Here is a 25895-nt window from a genome sequence, read left to right as displayed (position 1 = left end):
CTTAATGATGAGCATGCTTTATTTCATATCATGCGGGATTCCTCAACCATTTCAATATTCAGAAAAAAATTTAAACTGTACTTTCTCGATAATTGACACCCGTATTTCTAATTGATTTTCCTGCTTTTCAACTGATATGCAATTTCATGCGTTGCAAGACTTTTTCTTCCATTTGGCTTTGGCCGTTCTGTATCTTTCTGTACCTACTTCATTTCTTCATTTGCATTATATATACTTATTATACTGCACTGATTTATTGTATGCATAATAGTGTCATTCGTATATATACATATATGCATAAGTATGTATATATGTGGGCATTATGAGTATATATGTATGCATATCTTTTGCACTGTTGTCTGATGTGCTCGTGGTGCAAGGAGCCTAGTCAGGCGTGCATAGTCTCGCCTTTTGTTCTGGCGCTATGACAAGCTGGTATTGTCAAAATCGTAATAAACTTCAAACATGTGTTTAGAGGGGGCACCCGAGCTAAAGCTTCCTCTTAAACCCATAAGCAATATGACTGTCACCCGTTACCTCGTCTGGTTTTTCCCTAATTGCGCAGCACTTTTCGTGCACAATTGGCAACTGTAAACAAGAGTGGCAAGGAGTCGAGAAATTAAGCGATCTACTATAGAAGAGAGCCAAGGCAACAGCCAAACAGGAAGAAAAAGTGAATATAAATAAATTTAACCATTGCTTATGAAATTTTTTATGGATCAACATCTTTTTATTTAAAAAGGAAGTGGAGAAAATGGCGCCGGAAGTGGAGAACAATTCCGTGTGTTTTGAATGACGCTTCTACACTTATCAGTCGAGCCGCCTGACGTAGCCACTTCTCTGCTGTGGTTATGTATGGGTGTTTTCCTAACCTTCCGCGGCGGGCGCAGTGCGTCTACAACCACAGCGTCTGGCGCTCTACACGGTTACACGGGACTGGCGACCACGCATCGTCACGCTACTTCCCAAATGACAATACGAGTCGGTTGTGGCACTTGACTTGGTAGAGCAGTAAACGAGGGATCCAAAAGAACTGTGATTGTTTCGCAATTTTATATTGCTCTATATTTCTTCCAGAGCTAATTCAAAAAACGCTGCTATAGTCGGATACAACTCAAGTCTACGGTGAAGCCCCGCACAGGTCTTCATAAACGCCAGCCACTGTTCCTCCGCCAGGTTGCAAATAATTCCTACTTCAAACTTTTTATGTTACCAAATTGAGGCGGTAACCCCAAAAATAATATTATTAGCGCGTAAATTCATACATATTCCCTCGCCCATTATAGTGGAATGGCGAATGCCTAATTCTTTATTGAACTGAAATAAAACGTTTGCTTCGCAGCAATTACGCAGTATATTGACAAGTTGCACTTCAGTTGGCATCAAGTTTCTTAAATAAAACGGGCTCAGCAGTGAAAGAAACTGTAGCGCAGACTTTTGAATATTTAATTAGTTATGGCCTTTTACGTGCCTAAACCATGAGGCATGACGTAGTGGTTGACTCCCTAAATTCGCACCATCTGGGGTTCTTTAAAGTGTACCTAAATCTAAGGACATGGGTGTTCTCGCATTTCGCCCCAATCGAAAATGCGGCCACCGTGTTCGGGTTTCGACTCCGCGACCTTGTGATTCGCAGCCCAACATCATAGCCCTAAGCAACCAGGCAGGTAGACTTTTGAAGAGTGAAATGCTCAGACGCCATACACTTCGTCCATGCCTGTTGCACACCTCATTGCTTCCGTCGTTGAAAAGACTTCAAGAACAGCAGACGCTCCGGAGGTATAAAGTACGACGCCATTTTGAAAAGAGCGCATGGCGACGATTTTTTTGCTTCTGTGATTGGCTGGCGGAGTAACACAACTCCGCGTGGGCCGTGTGCCTTAGTTACCAACTGCTCTTCTTTTTTAAAGGTATGTGCTACCACAGAAATCTTTATTTTACACTTTCGCTTTTTTAATTGTTTTTGGCGGTGCTCTTCCTGCGCTTCTTTCCTGCGCGAGCCCATTTGATGTCGTTGCTCGTTTGCCTAGTAAAATAGACGTGTATCTCACAGACGTACCTGTGAGACACACCTTATTTCATTTCTCTTTTTCGGGTTTACGCATCTTTATGGCGAATGGCGGGCGTTATTAACATTTGTACTAGTAAAGGTACCCCCCCCCCCCCGTTTGCATAGAAATGTTACCTTGGGTTGGGCACCCCTCCCGAAGTAAAGATCCTGGGTACGTGCCTGGATTGAAGGGTAGGTACATCAGAAGCATTAATTTTTCGATATATAACACAGTCGTCAGCGAAAAACAAATTTGTGAGGAAATGTTATCAGGTAAATCGTTAATATATATTAAAAATGAAAGAGGACCAAGAACAGACCCTTGTGGAACACCGGATTCAACTGGAGCCGCGTTAGATGCGGAGTCATTAGTTACAACAAATTGGGAACGAGAGGAAAGGACGATTGGATCCAGCTACATGCTCCCGGGTCAATGTTTAGTGCGCTTAGTTTGTGTAGTAGCAATACATAAAAAGGTAGGTGGGCGGATGAGATTAGAAGTTTGCAGGGACAACATGCTCACAATTAGCACATGACCAGGGTAGTTGGAGAAGTATGGGAGAGACTTTTGCCCTGCAGTGGGCGTAACCAGGCTGATGATGATGCTAATGAATACATGTTTAACCTTGTCAAAGTCTTTCGACAAATAAAAAAATATGTGATCACTCAAAAAATCGCTGTCAAGATATACATGTAAGGTATAACTACTGGAACACTATATCTGCCTGGCGCCACTCTTAGTGATGTAGTGACGGTTTGTTTCGATATCGACGCATATATCGACGCCATCTTGCATAGAAATGCTGGCTGTGAGACATAAAAGCACACTGGCCATAGTCGAAAACATGGTTGCCTTTAACACGAGAGGTTAAAGGACACATTATGCCCTCTTGCTCGAGTCTTGGCAAAAGACATTGCGCCGTCATGTTTAAAAGACGAATTACACTGGGACCAACGAACATAGAACAAAGCGTTCGCTGTAAGGCACCATTCAGTGATCGAGCAGGACACAAATCTAAGTTATTACCAAGCAAGATGCATGTTTCTTCGATTCGAGTGATGGGTGAAGTCACACAATTTGTCGTTTACTTGAAACGAGATAAATATGACCTGATTCGCCTTTCTTTAAATGCTTGCACTATGCATTTTGGAGCCTCTTATTACGCAAACATCCTTGCCAGTCGTCAAATGGGCATCTTTGCACAAGGAATAGCTCCGGAGACATACTTGTCCGGAAGTGGCGTGCACTAGCCAGCGTTGCTTTCTTCAACCACGGGGAGCTGTTTCGGTACATCTATGGACATTCCCTTCTCTCGTACGCATTCAATTTACCGGCGTCGTTATGGGGCCGCTGCAGTGCAAAGGAGAGACGCGCTGAGCTTTCGCTTGCACGTCCGTCGCCAAGGCCCCGCATTTAAATCAATGCTTCGCGTGATCGCCCAGTCTTGACAAGACTTGGAAGTCTCTCGACTTGCCGAAGCCCGCCAGCGGCGGCGACGCACGCAACGCCAAACCGAAATCACGCGCTTCTTCTTTTCTGTCGCTTCATTCTTTTTATTTCCTGGGGAGAAGGAGAGTAAAAAGCGCGCGCGAAAAATCTCACCCAAACACTCGATCTCGTGACGTCGAGGCATCGAGCGACGGCGGCCAATCGGAGAGCACGAAGCGCGCTCCAGTGCTGACACCGGAAGAGACGGAGAAGGTGGGGGGGGGGGGGTTCCTCTTGCCTGAAACGGGAGAGGAGGCGGCGCGAGAGAGAACACTAGCTGCAAACGAGAAGTGGGAGAAAAGGAAGCAAAATATAAGGGAAATGGGGTGCGAAAGGAAAACACGGCATCGAAGGGAAATACGGCTGCTCCCTTCCTCCCTTTCTCCCTGTCTCTTCACTTCTCTCGCCTTCTCTCGTTTCCACTGTCGTCGCGAGGTCCACTCCACGGTCCGACAACGTGCTTCGCGTCAGTCGGGAGCAGACGTGCTTTCTTCCGATGCGGCCCGTGGCGCCGGTTCGCCGCTATCTCGAAGAGGCGCGGAGCATTTGAGCGGCACGCGGTCTTCCGAGGCTCGACGTGCTCGCTGCAGTTGATACATTCACCTGCCCATCCGCCGTGCTCTCTCCATACTGCGTGTCATTTTGTGGTGTTCCTCAAAGACACTACGAGAGTTTCGCGCACTTCATTAGACCTCACGTTCTTCGTCAGTGCAGCACGCAGAGACAAAACGAAGGGAACTTTGGACCGACGTTCACGCCCCGGTTGCACTGTGCACCTTTATTTTTCCCTGCTTTAATTTTTTTTCCTTCCTCGCCGACATGCGCATGGTGGAACGACGGAATCTCCCGCTGTGGATAACGCTGGTCGTCGCCTCCTGCGGCGGTCTTGTCGTCGACAGCGGTGAGCCCGTGTCTCTCCTCTGCCTTACAGTTTCGGTGGTTCGAACCTCACGTAGCGGATGTTACGTGGTGACAATCGACTGCAGCCTTCGACGCAATAGCGGGCTCCTAAGCCGGAAGCTCAGCCGTTAGGACCCTTAAAACACATGCACGTTCCTGTGACATAAGTGAAGCTTACGAGAGTGGCCCGCTGTAATCTCTTAAACGGAGTTCGAATTAAACGAAAGCTAGCCATTAGAGAAAGGGCGCAAACTGAGACACCTGCGCGGAGAACGCGAGCGTTCTCTACGTATAGGTGTCAGTTTGCGACTGGCTTCTAATAGCTATGCTTCGTTAAATATCAGAACAATAGATGTGAACGGAAGGACGCGTTATACTTAACCTAGTTTGGTTAATTTTCAATTTATGCAATAACGTCTCCTGTGCACACGCATTCAATTGGGAGATCTTTATGTACCTAACGTTCTAAAATATTGTCTTTGCAGTGCTGTAAGGGTGACGTTTCGTGTTGAGAAATAAAAACTCTCTAGCATGCTCCTTACGAAGGTACAGTTTCGTACAGCGTCGTCGAGAAGCTATCCATTATTTGGTCATTTCGCCGAAGAATGGCAGCGCCTCCTAGCGAAAACCGTAGAAGCGAAATAAAATGTCTAGCAGTTTCGTTGAAAGTGCGAAATACGAGGAGGGCTTCATTCGATTATATTTCACTGCGGGATCAGGTGTAGAGGTTGCTAGCACCCACTAAGAGGACGACATAGCTGCTTGTAGGAGGATCTAGTATTTCGACAAGTTTGACAGGAAGCAATAGCGGGTTTTCTGTTCAGAACTCGATTCCAGAAAACCGCTGTCTAGAGTATGGATCATTAGGCGCGGTCTGGAAACCCCACCGACTCGAGTCCTTTCAGTTTTGTTGCACTATCACTTAACAGCAACAAGTTGGACGTGGCGGAGACTTTCCGCTTTAGGATCAGTGCTGCAGCGGCGTTCACAACTTTTCCCTGACCAGCACAGAAGGTTTAAGCGACAGTGGGCACTATTACGGCAGATGAACATTTTTCTATCATGGAATTCCTTGGCGCGTTGGCGATGGTGAAAAAGACATCTCCTGGCCCTGACCACATCAGCTACGATGAGTTATCATATTTAGGCAGCAAGACAAAGATGTGCTTTCTTACCACCTTGAATGCCACCTGACACAGTGTCCGCTTTGAACCTTGCTGGAAACGAGCTCGTTTTATCCCTGTACTCAGGCCCGAGAAATCTCTAACAGACAAACGTCTTTCGTCCAATAGCGCTTTTCAGTTGCGTCGGAAAGCTTAGGGAGAAGATGGAATTGACGCGCCTGGACTGCTTGCGGATGAGCATGAATGTCCACCCTCCGCAGCTGTCCTGGTTATAAATGGGCGGAGCAGCCCAGACAATGTGGTTACCCTTGTTAACTGCGCAACTCTTCAACAAAGCCGTACGCAACATCACTATGGGCGTATTCCTCAATGTCAAGGGAGCATTCGATAATATGACTCACGAGGCTGTCTTATACGCTCAGAAGCTCAGTTATACGCTCAGTTGGTGGTCGTATGCGCCACTGGGTCTCAGACCAGTCCACATAACACATATTCCGAAAAGCGGTTGACAAAGCTTAGAACGCAGTGCATCGAAGGGTTCACTCAAGGCGGTGCTGTAAGTCCAACCTTATTTAACATCTCTTTTATTGGATTGGAGAGGTGCATTCCCACATCGGTAGAAATATCTTCATATGCAGATGACATAAGTATATGGAGCTGATCCGTGAATGCTCTGCTACGCATGTATACGCATCCCTGCGATGTCGCCTGCGGTACAGCCTTCCTATTCTACAGAGCAATTCCCTAACCAACATGAAAGCACTCACTGGTACGCAAGCAAAAACCTTAAGTATGTGTCTCGGCGTACCGAAAAACACATCAAGTGTAGGAACCCTTGCAGAAAGCAGATCGGTTCCAGTGCTTCTGCAGCAGGAATTCCTTTGAGTCCATATGCGGTTTGCTGCCAGAGTATCAGGTCATCCGCTTGCTTCAGACAGCGGTCCTGTGCTGCGGAACTTGCTCCCGGCAAATTATGAAAGCGCTTCTATGCCTATGTTAGCCACCGTAAAAATTTCCTTCGTGACCAATTGTCACTTTCGTGCGTGGGTTCAAGAGCCAGAGAAACACTCCCGGTCCAGCGCTGACGTATGGTACTCTAGAGTTGAAATTTTGCTCTAGAGTCCAGGGAGACATTGACATGTGTCACTATAAACTCCAGCTACAGGGCTCATCGTCATATTTGCACTGAGGGCTTCGTTACAACTCTACATCTGCCATTGGTGTGAGGATACTGCATGTAAGTGTTACCATCTCTGCCACTCTCCACCATACTTCAGCTAGTCACTGAGCTATCTGCCCTATGGGCAGCTTTTATTTACGTCTTCGACCAGACAGTTGAGCGTTGGGTCATCTTCACTGACTCATGAGCGATCCTGCAGTCACTGAAGTCGCCACGCACGCAGAAACAACTCGTCATGGACATCAGGCGCCTATGCAATAAAGCCTGCGAACTGCATCACAGCGTAGCGCTGCAGTGGTTGTGCTCAAGCCCCCTGCGGAATACAAAGCAACGTCCAGGCTGACCATGTTGCCAAAGCTGAACACGAGACTTCGAGAGAAATGGTCTAGATACCTATCTCGAGAAAAGACGCGGCGACTCTGGTAACAGCACGTGCACGCTTAGCGTTTCCAGCGATCCCTCTGGCACGCAATCAGTATGGACACCCTATACAAAATTGATCAATCGGTTGACTTTTACATGCCACGAGGCCTCACTAGACAAGACCAAACACGCCTCCACCACATCAGACTCACTGTGGCCCACACAAACTAGTTCAGAGGCAAGAATCAACTGACAGACTCCCCGATGTGCTCTAAATACAACGTCTCTGAAGACATGCATGGAACTGCGGCACATTCTCGGCCCATTCTCGGCGGGCGTGCGTGTGCGTGGGTGTCATCACCCGACACTTGGAGTAGCACGTCAGGCAAACAGCCAGGCTAACATCTCCAGCATACATAACAAAGTTTGTAGCTCTCTCTCTCTCTCTCTCTCTCGCTTTGCGAGACTTGACGACTTTGGCCAGGAGCCGGAACCCCTGTTTGCCGAATGTCCAGCGTGAGTGAGCGAGCGAAAGAGCTTTATTTCGGTCCAGAGAAGACGCAGGGGAGACCCTGCACCACCCGGCTAGTCCCACGTAGAGACCGCCAAGCCAAGCTTGACGGCCCGATCGCGGGCACTCTGGACGGCCAGGGTTTGAGCAGCGTCGACGAGCTCCACAATCTGGTGCTGACGACATCACGTTTCTGCGAAGAAGCGCGAGCGAGCGACATCGGTAGCTTCCGCAACTCAAGCACACTAACATGGCGCAATAACCTTAAGCATGCCAACTGATGACTCTATAAGTGACTAGCAGGTTGTGTGAAGGAAATTGGTGGTTAATGAGGGTATACTTCCTCGTCGACACTTACGCGCAATTTTCGGGCGTTTCATGAATCTCATGCGTTATCTAAGGGGAAAATGCAGTAGAAAACACTTAAGCACACACCCTAAACAGTTTCAGGCGATCGAATAGTTCATAAAGTATAAGACGCAGATCTGCGTAACCTGCTGCCAAACAGTGGTCGGTGTCCACAAGGTGCAAACGTACCAGCGGTAATGTACATGTAATAAAACTAAATACGCCAGAGCAAATACATATCTATTGAACGACTGAGAGTCTAAGAGCCTGCAAGGCTCCTGGTGTTTGTGCATCGCAGCTTTCTTATGTTTCCCTCCTGAGCTGTCTTTTCCGTCTTCCTTCAAGCAGTTGGACATTGGGCTTCTTCCGAAAGTAGTCACCAACACCTCTTCAAATATTTTGTATATGTTTACACACGGTAATATTAACAATAAAAACGAATGCCTGTAAATACATAATGTCCAGAAGAACACCGTCGTAGAGGACGCCGAGCCAGATGCGCGTGCCGTCAATATTTGCACCAGCCAGGCAGGGAATTTAATATACGCAGATATTCATTCTTGCACAAAGAGTCCACGCGATGTGCCTACAATAGTTTCGATGCTAAATACTCTAGAAAATAGACAAGTGCACTTTGTGAAGAAACCTCTAAATCACGCGGTTGTATGTATTAAAAGGCCAGAAGTGGATGCTTAGCAGTAAATATTACAACCTATTAAAGTATGCCATGGAGCGCTTTGTCTCAACGGACTATGAGGATCACAGCTCTTACAAAGTGTTTTCTTCAACTTTTCAACATTACTACATTAGGAATCCACCTATATTAGACTAAAGAGACCGATTAAGCAATTTTATGGTACCCATTTTTTTACGGATGTTTTTACTTCAAGACAAAGCTTACAGGTTGCAGTGTCTAATCTTACAGTGGCAACACGGAATACATTGTTCAAAATTTTTTATCATCAAGACTTTTCAGTCTGAAGTCGCGAACGTCTTTATGAAGTCGTACGCTGAAAATAGTGGCAGGTGAACTCAAAGAGCGATCCTACGCGGGCATTGCTTGGAATATGTCGGATGTGCCCGTAGTGCTATATCGTGTAAAGGTGGCGCCCATTTACGACGTAATTAGTCGATGGCATACTGCATCCCACGGAGAGATCAAGGAACTCGGGATACTCAGTCGGCAAACTCGGACGCGTACAAAAGCATTCATGTGGGCCACCACGCAAGAGACACGACACGGCTCACCATCGTTCTGCTGTTCCCCTCGTTTCCGCGAAGGCAGCGTCGCTTGTTAGCATGCCCTTTATTTTTAGAACGAAATAAACACAGAATGAAGCGCAATATGCGTATATGATATAAAAAGTTCAATTTTAAAGAGATATGATGCACTTAATAAGAGCCTACTTGCGTACAATGATATGCGATTACGTGGCCAGCAGTCATTTCTAGTACCAAGGTTTCACCGCAATGTGTCTCGATATACTGTGTTATTTGTTACTTTCTGCGCCAATTTAAAGTTACGATTCCTACTTAAACCGCGAACAGCATTCTCGAATATATCACTATAATTTCTTTTTATTTCTATCAGAATCTCAAGACGCGGTCTTGCCAGTTGTCGGTCCCTTATTTAGGCGAGAAAAATTCCTTATTGTCAACTAAATAAATATATACATAATTATAGTAACTATAGACCATTATACACAAAAGTGCGAGAAGGAAGGTTGTGCGCACTGGATCAGGATACGTACTCAAGGGCTGAGAGCTTGTTTATCAGAAACGCGAGAATCGGCGTTTCTGACGGAATTTTAATATATCCAAGTTTATATTTACGAAGTGTGCAGACTTACTACGAAAATTTGTCTTTGCCCAATAAACACGAACTGTTGGATTGAAAGCGTCTACGTTTATTGTGCCTGCAGCAGTGCCCACATAGATGTCATGCAAACAGCGACGGGCAAGCTTTTCTTGCGCGCTTAGGCCTACCACGACAGCCTCAGTGGATGCGGGAGCTTTGCACAAACACAGGTGTATTCCGAGAAGACGAGAAGCTCACCTTGCTGTTTCGTCTTTCCTCCCCTTCTTCCTGTCTTCCATTTCTATGTTTCTGTCTCCTCCCTTCAGAAGAGTAGGCATGCGTTGTGCCTCTTCCGGTCGTAGTTTCCAGCCTGTTCCTGGCTTTCCCTTTCGTGTCATGTGTACATAAGTCTTCAAAACAAATAATAATAATAACAACAATAATAATAAGCAGATGATGTCAGGCTAACAGATTTCATCTGTTATCTTAATACAGCGAAAAAATAAATCGCCGTCGATTACAGTAATCCGTAATGCGTAATTTGAGAGCAGCTGTATACGTGTTTTCATTTCGTAATACATTGGCAGGCGCGAAGAATCTGTCTCATGCGGCATGTTGCGAAGGGAGCGATGTTTGCAACGGCAGATGACGAGAGGTGGCGTGTAGGTGACGCGTCAGCGCGATTCGCAGACATCACAGACGACGCGTGCTACTCCGGCGCCATCTCGTAGCCATCCCCGCCGCACTACGCTTTACTCCCGCTTCCGCCATGCCCTCCTCCTCCGCTTCCCTCCTTGCGTCTTTCATCAAATGCTACGCTCCACGTTCGCTATTTCGTCCTTCGCTGTGCTCGTTCGCTCGATTACGCCGACGCTCACCGCAGGAACGAGTGCCTGAGAGCTGTGCTCTAAAAGAAAAGAACTCAGTGGAAAGAAAGGCCTTAAGGCAGTTAAATAAAAGTACGCAACGCAGAAGCGATGGCTGGCAAGGTTTTATATAATAACTCTGAAGGTCAATTCAAGCGCCTCCACTGACAAAGACCACAGCCTCTTTGCGACAGCGAAACAAAGCGGCTATTGAACACAACGCAAGCTCATTAGTCAACGTGATGTACTATATCATCCTCGGGCCATGCTTTCATTAGCGGGTGTACCCATTTACCAAGCTAATTAATCGATTAAAGTCAGGATAGTCAAAGCTTACGTAAATTTCCCAGCTCTATCCCTCGCAGTTCTCACAATGACTGGATCACTGCGCCTGCGAAGCGTAGTCCTGGACATTTTCAAAATCCCTAAGTGCATATCGAATCGCACGCGCGTGAATGTGATAAGCCTCGTCTACCACCTACTTCGGGGCATTCAAATGTCCACATTAAGGTCACGGAGGCGATCTACAGCGTTTCGTGATGCAACACTCAATTGGCACGCTAAGCGTTGCGTAAGTGCACATATTAGCTGCAAACACTGCACTATACTCCTTCCGAGTCAGTTTTCGTAATGCAGAATTACCTCATCTGACCTACTAGGCCCTTTGTTTGGCGCACCAATCTTATGTGCGAAATAAAATTCCACAATAGAAAGCCAGTTCTGTTTAATTATCAGTGCCACAGAAGCTACCGTTTTCACTCGATTTACGTGAAAGGCAGATACGCTATAACTGACGAAAAATGATGTCAGGGCCATTGCCGCCATGTGATGCGTTAAAATGTCACCCTGTCACCAACACTTCAAATGTAAGGAAACCAGCTCATCCAGAGTCACAGTATAGATAAAAACACTCGATCACATGCCCTCTTTTGCGTGGACGATCGAAGCCTGTACCAAGGAGGAAGGGTCAAGTAAATCGCGTGTGACGCTAGTGAACCGATGTGGTTATGACGTGGGCACATCTTTGCCGACAGCGCCATAGGCGTCGACTACGGGGGCGGGAGGCTCCAGGGCCCGAGCTCCCGCACTTCGTTTTATACTTTCGCTTTGTTTCTGCAAATCCTGACAATATGAGGACAAGCGCATTAGAAGCACCCAGCGGCAGCTACCTCATTCGTATTTTTTCCCTTCAACAATGTTTTAAATTTCCACTGTAAACACCGTGCACATACACAATATATTTGAATATATACACAAGACAATTTTTTTTTTACATTTTTCAAAGAGAAGGAGGTAGTCAATTCACAATTATTCCTAAAGGTGTCGACAGCCTATGCCTAGAGAATCGAATATGTGTGTTCACCTCACTTCAAATTCCTTTGCGAGCTTTTTTGATCCTGAAGAAGAACATGTAGACTCCAGTGACTCCTTCGGCAGAGTCTTTTATCAATGGCGTGTGAAAAACACGTGAATGATATGAATCTCATTATCGCTTCTTTCCAGTAAAAGAATCTAATGACTCATAAAAACCGTTCAAAGAATTTAAACATTTATTAGGGATGGAAACATCGTCACTTGCATTCAGAGGTCATAAATATGTACAGGGTGTCCCAATTAACTACCATGCACTAAGATTTTTAGAAAAAGGGGATGCAGTGCAATCGCTTTTCTTTTTTGCCACGAACTAGTCTTGGAAGCATGTATACACTCTAATGAAAAATATAACTGTCACTTTAATTTGGCTTTGGTCCGAAGCAAGCTTCTGGCGCAAAATATAGCTGCGCGCACACGCTTTGAATGCGGTGCGAGCAGAGCCGGGATTTTGAAACATTCTATACCTATTACGTTACTTTTCGTGTTTCGTGCGCGGTCAAAGTGGCGCTTCGGCCGCGTTATCAAGAAGCTTTTGTTATCAATGTGATCAGTCGGCCTAGAAAGTCCAGTAATAGTGTGACGTAGAAACGAAAGGAAGGAACAGCTGCGAAGCCGTGAAACTTTCTGTTGGTGCTCCTTCAGTAACATTATCGAGGAGATGCGTTGTCTCTTCGGGTTTGCTACAGGCAATGCATTTGCTTCCCATCAGCTTATTTGAGAGCGCTGCTTTATGATACGGGTGGGACTGCAGTGATGAGGTACCTTTTAATTTCGTGAGGTTTCTTTACCAGTCGGAAAACATTACTACGTCGCTGAAGACACCGCAGTTGTCATTTTGGGGTGCGTAGAAATTCCTCATTGACAAGTTGATAATTGTGACAGTACTTCTCAAGGTAAATAATTAATTGCAATTACCGAATTAAATCTCGGTAACGAAAGAGTTACCGGAGGATACTCCGCTGCACTGCAAATAATATGCTCTAGGTTTTCTTCCAGTAACGCGATTGCTATTGTTTAGTCTTCGTGCATGATAGTTGAGGCATCCTGTATAATTCACTCAGTTACTGAAATGAGGACAAGCTGAATTAACTCAAAATAAAAATCAACAGCAGTCATGCGCAGCAGCGCTTATACTCAGCCTCAAAGCAAAAGAAAAAAAAGAGAGAGGAAGAGAGGCTGCAGCTTCGTCGGAAAAGCGAAGCAGTATTAGTGATAGTGACGTGTACGACTATTACACGAAGAAAGATTACACCACCGAGAGAAGCCGGGTTCTTCTTCATGCGAGAGGACTCAGGCTGTGAAACTTAACTGTCTCCTACTATGAGGCTTGTAAATTCTCATACATATATATGGGGGGGGGGGGGGGGGGTTCTGGCCAGGCTCAAGGCCCTCCCCCGCCCCCCGAAATAAAGATAAAAACTTTCTGCCTATGGCCAACACAGTGTTGATAGCAAGCATTTCATGGCCCCATTAGCCTAACCGGCTGCCTAACAGTTCTCTTTCAAACGAGCATCAATCGACGGATGGAAGCACTTTAATATGCTTAAAACGTGGCTCACCATAAGCGTCAATTCGGCCTCTTGAGTGCTTAATTAAGTTAGGATACAAAATATTATGCAAGTTTCGCGTGGGAATTTTTCCATCACTTAAACGTGACACTGTTTGCCAAAGAAATTTGGCACTAGTTACATCGCAAACGCGCCTCTAACTTTATCTGCTCTACTCCTGCTGAAGAAGGGCGCTTTAGAAACACATTGCGGATGATTCTGCAAACGATTTTTTCAACAGGACACGTTGCTTCCACGCAAACAAGATGGTGATGTGCTCTAAATGAACTACTCATGCATGCCAGCTTTTTATTACAGTATTCAGTATTATCATAACCTTAGAGCTTAAGCATATGTAATGCTTTCACCCTCCGTTCTCTCTCTCTTGTTTTTTCTTCTCGAAACTCGGCCATCAGTTTCGGCAGCAGTTAGAGTGGGGCTTCGGCTTTCTTTAATGTAAACGTTGCGATCCGTTGGTAAATACGGCAGAGAAATTTCGCAAAGCTGGCACATCCTTTGGCAGCTAAGGAGCTGTCAATCGCAATGCAATCGCAAGAACTTGCGATAGAAGAAGCGAGAGGGAATGCACAGCGGACGGAAGCCTTACCATGTTGGGGGTAAAACGTCAAAGTCAAGCGCTTGCGATATTCGCCATTGCATTTCTGACAACAAAAACAACAACAACAACAACAACAACAACATCATCATCATCATCATCATCATCATCATCATCATCATCATCATCATCATCATCATCATCATCAGCCTGGTTACGCCCACTGCAGGGCAAAGACCTCTCCCATACTTCTCCAACTGCCCCGGTCATGTACTAATTGTGGCCATGTCGTCCCTGTAAACTTTATCTCATCCGCCCACCTAACTTTCTGCCGCCCCCTGCTACGCTTCCCTTCCTTTGGAATCCAGTCCGTAACCCTTAATGACAATCGGTTATCTTCCCTCCTCATTACATGTCCTGCCCATGCCCATTTTTTTTTCTTGATTTCAACTAAGATGTCATTAACTCGCGTTTGCTCCCTCACCGAATCTGCTCTTTTCTTTTCCCTTAACATTACACCTATCATTGTTCTTTCCATAGCTCGTTGCGTCGTCCTCAATTTAAGCAGAACCCTTTTCGTAAGCCTCCAGGTTTCTGCTCCGTAGGTGAGTACAGGTAAGACAAAGCTATTATACACTTTTCTCTTGAGGGATAATGGCAACCTGCTGTTCATGATCTGAGAATGCCAGCCAAACGCACCCCAGCCCATTCTTATTCTTCTGATTACCTCAGTCTCATGATCCGGATCTGCAGTCACTACCTGTCCTAAGTATATGTATTCCCTTACCCCTTCCAGTACCTCGCTACATATTGTAAATTGCTGTTCTCTTACCGAGACTGTTAAACATTACTTTAGTTTTCTGCAGATAAATGTTTACACCCGCTCTTCTGCTTTGACTCTCCAGGTCAGTGAGCATGCATTGCAATTGGTCACCTATGTTACTAAGCAAGGCAATATCATAAGCGAATCGCAAATTACTAAGGTATTCTCCATTAACTCTTATCCCCAATTCTTCCCAATCCAGGTCTCTGAATACCTCCTTTAAACACGCTGTGAATAGCATTGGAGAGATCGTATCTCCCTGTCTGACGCGTTTCTCTGTTGAGATTTTGTAGCTTTCTTTATGGAGGACTACGGTGGCTGTGGAGCCGCTATAGATATCTGTCAGTATTTTTACATACGGCTCGTCTACACCCTGATTCCGTTATGCCTCCATGACTGCCGAGGTTTCGACAGAATCAAGCGCTTTCTCGTAATCAACGAAAGCTATATATAAGGGTTGGTTATATTCCGCACATTTCTCTATCACCTGATTGATAGTGTGAATATGGCCTATTGTTGAGTAGTCTTTACGGAATCCTGCCTGGTCCTTTGGTTGACAGAAGTCTAAGGTGTTCCTGATTCTATTTGCGATTACCCTATAGTAAATAGTTTGTAGGCAACTGACAGTAAGCTAATCGGTCTATAATTTTTCAAGTCTTTGGCGTCCCCTTTCTTATGGATTAGCTTTATGTTAGCGTTCTTCCAAGATTCCAGTACGCTCGAGGTCATGAGGCATTGCGTATACAGGGTGGCATGTTTCTCTAGAATAATCTGCCCACCATCCTTCAACAAATCTGTTGTTACCTGATCCTCCCCAGCTGCCTTCCCCCTTTGCATAGCTCCCAAGGCTTTCTTTACTTCTTCCGGCGTTACCTGTGGGATTTCGAATTCCTCTAGGCCATTCTCTCTTCCATTATCGTCGTGGGTGCCACTGGTACTGTATAAGTCTCTACAGAACTCCTCAGCCACTTGAACTGTCTCATCTGTATTAGTAATGATATTGCCGGCTTTGTCTCCTAATGCATACATCTGATTCTTGCCAATTCCTAGTTTCTTCTTCACTGCTATTGGGCTTCCTCCGTTCCTGAGAGCATGTTCAATTCTATCCATATTATACTTCCTTATGTCAGCTGTCTTACACTTGTTGATTAACTTCGAAAGTTCTGCCAGTTCTATTCTAGCTGTAGGGTTAGAGGCTTTCATACATTGGCGTTTCTTGATCAGATCTTTCGTCTCCTGCGATAGCTTACTGGTATCCTGTCTAACGGAGTTACCACCCACTTCTATTGCACACTTCTTCATGATGCCGACAAGACTGTCGTTCATTGCTTCAACACTAAGGTCCTCTTCCTGAGTTAAAGCCGAATACCTGTTCTGTAGCTTGATCTGGCATTCCTCTATTTTCCCTCTTACCGCTAACTCATTGATCGGCTTCTTATGTACCAGTTTCTTCCGTTCCCTCCTCAGGTCTAGGCTAATTCGAGTTCTTACAATCCTGTTGTGACTGCAGCGTACCTTGCTGAGCACATCCACAGGTTGTATGATGCCAGGGTTAGCGCAGAGTATGAGGTCTATTTCATTTCTAGTCTCGCCATTCGGGCTCCTCCACGTTCACTTTCGGCTATCCCGCTTGCGGAAGAAGGTATTCATTATTCGCACATTATTTTGTTCGCAAAATCTACTAATAACTCTCCCCCGTCTTCATAGAAGCTTTCAACTTCCTGGTCATCATCACTGGATTTAAGGGCGTAGACCAGTACAGCCTTCATTTTGAACCTCTTGTTAAGTTTCACTACAACACGTGCCACCCTCTCGTTAATGCTATAGAATTACTGTATGTTACCAGCTATATTCTTACTAATCAGGAATCCGACTCCTAGTTCTTGTCTCTCCGCTAAGCCCCATGTCCGCTTTTTAGCACTGTATATGCTTCTTTTGGCCTCCTAGCTTCACTGAGCCCTATTATATCCCATTTACTTCCCTCTAATTCCTCCAATAGCACTGCTAGACTCGCCTCACTAGATAACGTTCTAGCGTTAAACGTTGCCAGATTCAGATTCCAATGGCGGCCTGTCCGGATCCAGGGATTCTTAGCACCCTCTGCTGCATCACAGGTCTGACCGCCGCCATGGTCAGTTGCTTCGCAGCTGCTGGGGACTGAGGGCCGGGGTTCGATTGTTGTATTCATATAGGAGGTTGTGGCCAAGTACTGCACCAGGGTGGCCAATCCTGCTCTGGTGAGGGAGTGCGTTGCCGGTTCTGGTCACCGGGATCAGGCCGCACTCTAGGCCTTGTTTATGCAATTTTATCAACACGCGGTTTTTTTTTTTTTTTTTTGATTCGGTGGGAAATTGCGCGGCACCGGGATTCGAGCCACGGTCCTCTCGCACGCGAGGCGGATGCTCTACCTCTACGCCACCGCTGCACCTCTATATCATATCCTATATCATCTATAACATATATCATATCATGTCATATCATATCGTATTTATAACATAGCACATCCTTAACCGGAAACTACACTTGTAAGCGAAGGGGTGTGCTTAACGTTTGCCGGCTTGGGTTCCCGATTCGAGTCTATTGTAACGAAGAGCTCACTAGCGTGATGAGTACCCGCAGGTATTTCTTTTTTTTTTTTTTTTTTTTGCTCAGTCACCCAATGTATCTCGCTTGACATTAGTGGTAGTTGCTGTCGGTTATCAGAAAAGTGGGAACTAGAACCCTAAGGAGCTAAATATACTGTCACGAAATCAGTGTTATGTTAATGTAGACTTTGATACTTCAAATGCCTTTAGAAAAAAATTACACCTTTTCAAAAAGAAACGTTTCGCACGCGTACGTTGTGTCGAAAAGTTAACGTGACTGTCCATTTTTATTCATTATAAACTATCCAGAAGAAAAGCAGCCAAGGTTTCACACTGAATGCCCACAGTTCGACTGTCCTTTTTCTAATTTTATTATTGTTTGTGTACGTTGCATAAGGTGATCTTGTTGTTGATCAGATAAGTTCGTGTCTTCAGAGACTTCAGAACGAAATAGGCTATACCGAATTCAGCTCTTTCCTTCTTCTTTGCTGGTACTTCCATTAAAGAATGAAAAATGGCAGGTGGTTCAGTAAAGCAAAAAATAAAATGTAATATTAAAGAAATCTTTCGCAGCAGTCCAACTATGAAGACGAGACACGAGAAGCAATGATCAGTGCAGTGGGCATCAGCGTGTTATTACGACAGCCCAGACATCTTTCCCGAATGACAGTTACGACGGCACCTGCATTTCCGAGAGTCAGGACGCTGACGATGACGTTAAGCTCGTTATATCTGCCTTTTACTCCTTTTTGCGTTTGCGTGTGCCTTGAAAATTCCTCTGCGTTCAGGCTTTTCGTCGAGTAAAGCGCGCCTGGCTAGGCTGATCAATTCACCGTTTTGCTCGCCACTACGACAGGTTGCCTACGTAAAGGGAATGGTGGGTGTCTTTAACGAGCACCTTTCGCAACCCACTTCGTCCTCGCGAGAACGATGTCTCTTGTGCAGCTTGTTAAAATAATGAAGGGGTCGAACATGTTGTAGAAAATCGGTCACACGAAAAGGTATTCCAGTTCCTGAAACGCCAAAAAGAAACACCCTAAGCAAAACTTGCAGCTTCAGTAGTTCACCAGCCACTCCGCAGCTTCGCTGCGTAATAAATAAAGAAGGAAAATGTGCCCAAATAACATATGGCAGAATCTTTTTAAGTTACTACGCAAAACTGTTTCCACAATCATCTAAATAAATACTACGATAGAAAAAGAAAGAGAGCATGGTCGACATTGCTAAATGGTTTGCTCTTACAAAGGTCTTGTGTTAAAGCAAGCTAGCGCAGTGACGAGCGATTGTCTCTGTACACTGAGAGACAGCCCACCAATTGTCTCCGAAAGGAGCATATGAACATGTCATACATGAACATGTCTGTAGACTTTGTCATGTTCATATGCTGTGGTATTTGCAAACGCTATGTACACAAATTTATGAGGACACAACATATGGGATATTTCATACAGCAGCATATACAGAGGGACTTGATGCTCATAGTACAAGAAATCATTCTAAAACAAATACAGCTCATCAAACAACCTTCAAGCGTTTATAACACACTTGCAGCTAGATATATGTTTATTCTAGCACTGAAATCAGCATTATGTTACGTTTGCCTTGTTTAAAAGGTAGGGTAGTCGAAAACTTACCATTTGATATGTAGAATTCGTTCTAGACCTCGGTAATTCCTATGTTTCAGAGCTCTTTGTGTTGACCGTCTTATGCTTTGGTATTAACTTGGAAATAAGCTTTAGGTGTCGTTCTTGTTTTCGTACTGGTCATATAGCTACGTATTAACATATTTTCGTAACTGTTAGGCATGGATAGTAAATTGAGCTTTTCAAATAGAGAACTATACAGCTTACCCATTACCATTTCCACGTGAGCATTCCACGACAAATGTTGCTCAAGTACAACGCCAAGACAATTGGGGGAAAGAATAGGCAAAATGGAGTTATTAAGCTATATAAGCGCTCAAGTATCAATATTCTGATTTTTGGCCGAAAAAGTACAGCTGTTGTTTTATTAACACTTATAGTTAACGAGTTCACGATACTCCAAGATGATACCTTTGATAGCACCTCGCTGGCTTTAATGATGACATATTAGTCATTTTTCGCGGTTACAATTCTCATGTAGGCTGCATATGCAATAAATTTTACGTCATTAGCAATACTCACTGACTCATTATTATAAATACAAAAAAAAGCAAGGGGCCGGAAATACGTCCCTGTGGTACTCCTGCGATAAGTGGTTTCAAATCGGACGCGTGATTGTTTATAACTACTTGTTGCATGCAATGCTGCAGATATGGTTATAATTTGAGAAAAAAAAACGCCTTGAAAACCATAATGGTTAAACTGTTCGAGTAGGGCATTATAATTTATGCAGTCGAACGTCTTTGAGTAGGCTACAAAAATACCCAATGTACATAGCTTACGTTCGAAAGGATCTAATATAATTTCTGTTTGTGTTAGAAGGACACTTTCAGAAGATTGACCTCTCATAAATGCAAACTGCATATTTGTTATTAAATTATGCTTTGTCTTAACGGATGTAATGCGGCTGTGAATTCATTTTTGCAGAGGCTCTGAAAAAATTGGCAACACGGATATTGGTCTTTAGTCAGATCATTTTTATTGCCGCCCTTGTGTAATAATTTAGCAACCTGGAGGCTTTTCGGAAAAGTACCATCAGATACAACAAGGTTGTAAATGTGTTGTCAACGCCGGAGTGACTGTATCTAGTACGTGTTTTGTAGGCCCAATATCAAAACCGTCGGCATCGCAACACTTACAATTTCTGATAAGGAAGAGAGTGTCAATTATTTCTCTATCTGTCGTGGCAGTCAAAATTCAGCCTGGCTGGTCCTTGAAGTCAGACAAAGCAAACAAGTTGGATCGTAAGAACTCTTTGCTAAATCTCTCTCCTCCCCATCTTTCACCCCCCCCCATCCCGCTCCCATGTGTAGGGTAGCAAACCGCTTGAGCTAAACTGGTTAACCTCCCTGCCTTTCCTTCTCCACTTTTTCCTTCCATGGTGAAATACTTGTTGAAAGATTCGGCTAGTTCCTTTTTTGATATTACATTGCCATTGATTGTCACTTGCCTAATAGCCTTCTTAGAGCCACTTCGTTCAAGAAATGTGTTAATACGCTTCCGAACAATATCTGTTTTTTTTTCATAACCTCAACAAAAAATAAATTTTGTAAGTACATTCTTTTCTTGCGACACAGAAGACTATTTACTTTATTCCTTTGAATCCTAAATTGACGCGAAGTTGTTTCAGACCGCGTTGAAATAAAGTCACGCAATAAACGACTTTTGTGTGTATATCTTTTAAACGGGGTTCTGTAACCCATGGCTTTCTACTTTTGCGCGCAAGTTTCAAAACCTTGTACCTGAAACATTTCTCGTAAGCAGCTTTAAATTTTTAGTGAAACTATTCGTAAGCTGTCTCGGGGTGTGTAAAAAGCAGGAAAGGTGACCAGTGAATGAGCATTATTTCATTGCGAAAATTGTTTAGACGATGTGCACTTACGTTCCGTACTGTCAAGGAATATCATTAGTGGTTCCAATAAATGTGGTTTGTTTAAGGAATAGAAAAATTGGGAGGGGATCGCTGATGTGAGTACCTACACCTGATGATAGATTTTTATCTTCAAAATTTATTATGAAGACGTCTATTAGTGCAGTCGAGTCATAAAAAATACGAGTCGCATAATTTACAACATTTGCATAACCCTTAGATTCAAGAGTCCTGTATAATTCTGCACGCAGTTTAGAACCCTTCAACAAGTCGTTTCTTAGACGACTCATAGTGCCAAGTGCACGGGAATTCGGAGAAGATGAGGGAAGCTAATGAAACACTCCATGTCGAACATTTCATGGCACACAGTGCAGCCTTGAAAAGCATTCAGCTGAAACTTGATGAAAATATGCATAACAGTTGGTCTGGTATGGGTAACGTGTTGCATCAATTCTTTTTTTTTCATTTTGTTGTAATATCGTGAAGTAACTTCTTCATCACATGAGGCTTGGGAACAGTTTATGGCTAGACATATCGGTGGTGATTGTTGTTCTTCCATCAATTTGCAAGAGATGCTTCAAGTCTTTAGTGTTATTTTTCTCACAGGTATTACTATTGTGAAGTTTATTGCGAAAGCGTGTTGTTACCAAATGTGCTGAAAAATGTATTTGGGATACTACTATCAAAAGGACGGACTGTATGAGAAATAATAAAAGCAGCAGTGAGGGTATCTCGACATAACGAAATAGCTTCTGGGCAAACAAGGCAGTTTCTGTTATTTCCAGTGTAAAATTTGTTTCAGCGCATACAACCTTTCTTGAAGACGTTATTTTTCATACTGTAATTACCACCTTTCTCATATTTATGAGTTTTGTTGGCCTTTCAGTGAATAATGAATTTTCAACCAGAAACTTCCACTCAAGATCAACACTACAAAAACTTCAACATCCATCCTCGAAAAAAGGGTTTAGACATCCGTCGGCGATAACTACTGCGTCACAGTAACGATACGGCACAACACGGGGAGAGAACGAAAGGTGTTTTGATTTATACACTTCGACGACGAACGCAGATGTTTTGGGCATCGGGTAGCGTTTTGTTCGATGTTGCCCAACTGCTCCAAAGCACACCCCAGTGTTGCCGCTCCCAGCTCCGCAAAAGGCAGATATTTAGTGCACTCATGATTTCCTCAAGAGCTGTCACGAGCGAAGTAATTACGCAATTCTGTCATGGGTGTGCCTTTATAACATTCCCTTTCTCACTATGTGTTTCTCTTGATTGTTTGATGGCGAGTGTTATTCAACTGGAAATCTTTCAATAAATTTGTTTTGATCCCGTCGACGTACTAAATTCACTTAGTTGAAGGAAGGGTTCTCTCTTTTTAAGCAGTTGAAGTACCGAGTAATTGACTCCAATGAACTGTTTTAAACGCAAGTAGATAACAACGAATTTAAATAAACCGCTGTTTAAAGAAACCGCCATACTTCGCGCGCTGTCACAGACAAAAGCAGGGCCATGCATCCTCAATATATCGATTCAATGCATCGCCAAAAACAGATGCGGCCCGATGTTTCACAACACGCCGACAGAGATTATTGCTTCACGTTGCCAAGCAATTACCGTAGGAAGGGAACGCCCCCCATGGACTGGTCTCACTGAACTCCGTGCTCCGTGCTCTAAGGACGACAGAACTAACATGTTTGAAACAAATAATTCTACTGCAATAGACCACTTTCTCCCATTCTTTTCGAAGCGACTGGGCTGGCATTGTAAAAAGGAAAAGAAACGGAGAGAGGGAGGCTACAGGCCAACGACCCAACCCAGTCTTGTGCTTAAGCTCCTAGTCTGTCAGCGATGAGTATACACGCCGAAGCTGCAGTAATTATCAGGCAATTTGTTCTGAGGGCTCTTATCGTGAGCCTGGTCTCACTATCATGCCTTCGCATGAGACACAAACATGAGCGGCTCTGAGCAGTAAAATTTCGGTATATGTGCTTACGGATTCGAATCATGAATCCGCGGGGGATGGTTCGTGACTGCTTTCCTCGCGCATGGATTGCAGTCGTCCGAAAGTGCGCGCTGATAAATGATTCTGTGATGGCTTGTCCCGCGAGCGTAGGGTGGAATTTTCTCCCGCAACGTAAATCTCGCTTAGCTGATCACCCGTCGCATCGCGTCTTTCTCTTATCTGGCTTTTGACACGAGCTTCGACAACATTGTCGCAGTGACAGGGAACCGTTCTGGCCCGCGAGCGAAACGAATAAGCACTATCACAGCGAAACGGGACGGGCATAGTTTCCGAGACGGGCTCTCGAAGAGAAATACAGCAACGTGCAAGCAGTTGTACAAACCGTTGTGTGGTCGTTTTACGAGCAGTTGCACCTTGGCAGCTTTGCTTTCGCAAGCATCCAGCAACCGGCCTCGCCGGTAATGCGCTCGTTCGTCGTCGCTCAAAAAAAATCGAAGCTCTAAAATAAAAGAATACTCCGCGGAACCGAATTCAACTGTCAGTGGCCTTGCGAAACGTCAGAAAAAGAAATCGTCTGTCTGCGGAAAAGAAAATATGCCTCCATATATTCGATTTTGTGAATTGCCCTCGTTCACTATTTGAGTGACCCGTACTTAGGAGCCTAAAATGAATGTGCATATAAATGAGAATGTGGTGGCTGTTCAACTGGCATGAATAGCCCTTTTGGTAATTCTTCAGCTTTAAACAGTTGCCTAAATATTACGAAAGCCCGAGTTTTCTGCTACTGCAGGCACACTGGGAGTAAAAAGCTAGCACCCTGAAATTGCTGTCGACCACGGGTACTGTATGATCAGTTGGCGTCAAGAACATTTGCATTGTTATTTGTCTCACTTGCTCTTCTTTCCTTTTTCTTTCTCTCTCCTTCTTTGAAATTCTTTGCTTCAGCATCCAACAAAATTAAAAAAAAAAAAAACTCGCCCTTCCTCCCACACCACTCTCCTATATGGACTTGCTTTTGTTCTTAACCCAAGAAAGCTTTTGCTTTTATACGTGATAATGCTAAAATAAATAAATGAATAAAATTAACAATAATCTAATAAATATAAGAACACCGTAACACCGAACCGTAATTTGACATCTGTTCATGCCGGTAACTGATTAATATATACAATTTGTCGTCTCCATACAAAGGTGCACTTACAAAATGAACGAATGTGTGTGTTTGAGCCTACCGTACAAGTTCCGCAAATATAATAAGCTTGTGACTTCATATATAACTGCCAAATAAGTTCAGCGCAAGTCCGCAAGGTGGAGGAAATTTTGTGAAAGGGAAAAATTGCCATTCACGCGACTGTAGCACGAAGCTATAAAGGAAACCAATACAGGTTTCCGAGAACGAAAACTTCGCGCTTGTCCGGGACTTTAACCCGGAAAAGTTTGGCAAATTTTTCGTTTTATATAATTCTGTGCACATGATACCCCATTACTTGAATAAAGTGGCTAAAATACAGCTCCAAATGGAATTTCTATGACCGTTAGTACATTTACACATGATTCTTATCCGTACTTTTTCACCAGTCGCCATTTTTTAGTGAAACGCGCAATGTCCCCGCTACACTATCCAATCGACGCAATACGAAATGCAAGCTGGCGAGCCTTGGTAATGATGGTAACGCTTCCATTGTGAAATTACATAAGAAAGAAAAAAGAATTGAAGGCCGATAGCTATGCGGTTGTCCCGTAGAGATTCGCAAAACATTTGAAGCAATTGGTTCAATGAATGTATACGAAATTCCACAGCAGTTACGAAGGGGAGCTATACAGAAAAGAAAGACACGCAAAATCACGTTAGTAAGCTGTCGCAATACATTGTTGTGCAAAATTTACAACCAATCTAAAGTACGAAGTCGCAACACCATTCTGCCGAAGTGACGCAACCGGCGAGGGCGCGCGGAATATCATCTGCTAAACTCGCAGCATATGTTACTTGTGGCTCTTATCCTTGCTTTCTCGGAGCCTGTTTACTCTTGCATGAGAACGTGGAAAATGCATGAGGGTCTCCGATTATCTTTTTCTCTTTCTGTTCTCATTTATTCTCGTTTGCTTTTTCGCTGGAACACTAACGCACGTGATCACATTTATATCTTCAGTTCTAGAGCAGTAGCGTCCTACACGCTCGTGGAAATGCATTGTTTGACGCATCCGTAAAGTAGGTGTTTCGCAGTCCCTAACACGAAGCGAAAATGAACCAGTAGCAGGCTTGAAGTACGACTAATATTTGATACTCGTAGAAGCTACTTTAAAAAAACGCTGGGCTTTTACGTGCCAAAATCACGATCTGGTATGAGGCACGCCGTAGTGGGCGATTCCGGGAATTTTTACCGCCCGAGTGTCTTTAACGTCCACCCAAATCTATCATTAAATCTACTTAGTTTAGACCTATACTGCTGCTCGGACTTACCGTAGCTCTAATATTTACAACAGAAGCACAATCTAGACGAGACGTGTTATATTATTGCGCTAGCGATTATATGGACACTCCAGGTGCATTGTTGCTGTCGGCGTCGGCGTCGCCATGATCTCCCACGCAAAATCCAAGGGCGATATTACTGGCGCCAGGCACCGATCGAGTGCTGAATGTCCCTGTTAAAGCTCCCGAGGGTATTCGACGATCGGGGCTCAACCTGGCGCGCACAAGGGAGGAAAACGTAGAGGCAGCGCGGAAGGGATGGCGGCGGCCTTTTGCTTAGGCAGCAACTACGTATTTTGCGCGGTCGCGCGCAACCTATCCTGAAAGAGATCTGCAGACGGCTCATAATCTTTGTGTGTGCTGTATTCTCGCCGCTCAGTTTCCGTCGAAGTGATCGACAGTACGCAGATGACTTCGCTCACTGCTGCT

General features: G+C 44.5%; 1 protein-coding gene across 2 annotated transcripts in view; it reads left to right on the top strand.

Moving 5' to 3' along the window:
* Window positions 1-4011: 4011 nt before the first annotated feature.
* LOC126536805 (cell adhesion molecule Dscam1-like) overlaps window positions 4012-25895 on the top strand; it is a 505486-nt gene continuing 483602 nt past the window's right edge. For both annotated transcript variants that reach the window (XM_055074009.1, XM_055074008.1), the window contains exon 1: window positions 4012-4440. In XM_055074009.1, coding sequence (XP_054929984.1) covers window positions 4359-4440 — 82 coding nt within the window. In that variant the 5' untranslated portion in view covers window positions 4012-4358. The remainder of the gene's footprint in view (window positions 4441-25895) is intronic.

This window comes from Dermacentor andersoni, chromosome 4 (assembly GCF_023375885.2).
Source record: "Dermacentor andersoni chromosome 4, qqDerAnde1_hic_scaffold, whole genome shotgun sequence".
NCBI lineage: Eukaryota > Metazoa > Arthropoda > Arachnida > Ixodida > Ixodidae > Dermacentor > Dermacentor andersoni.
This window is presented reverse-complemented; position numbering and strand designations above follow the sequence as displayed.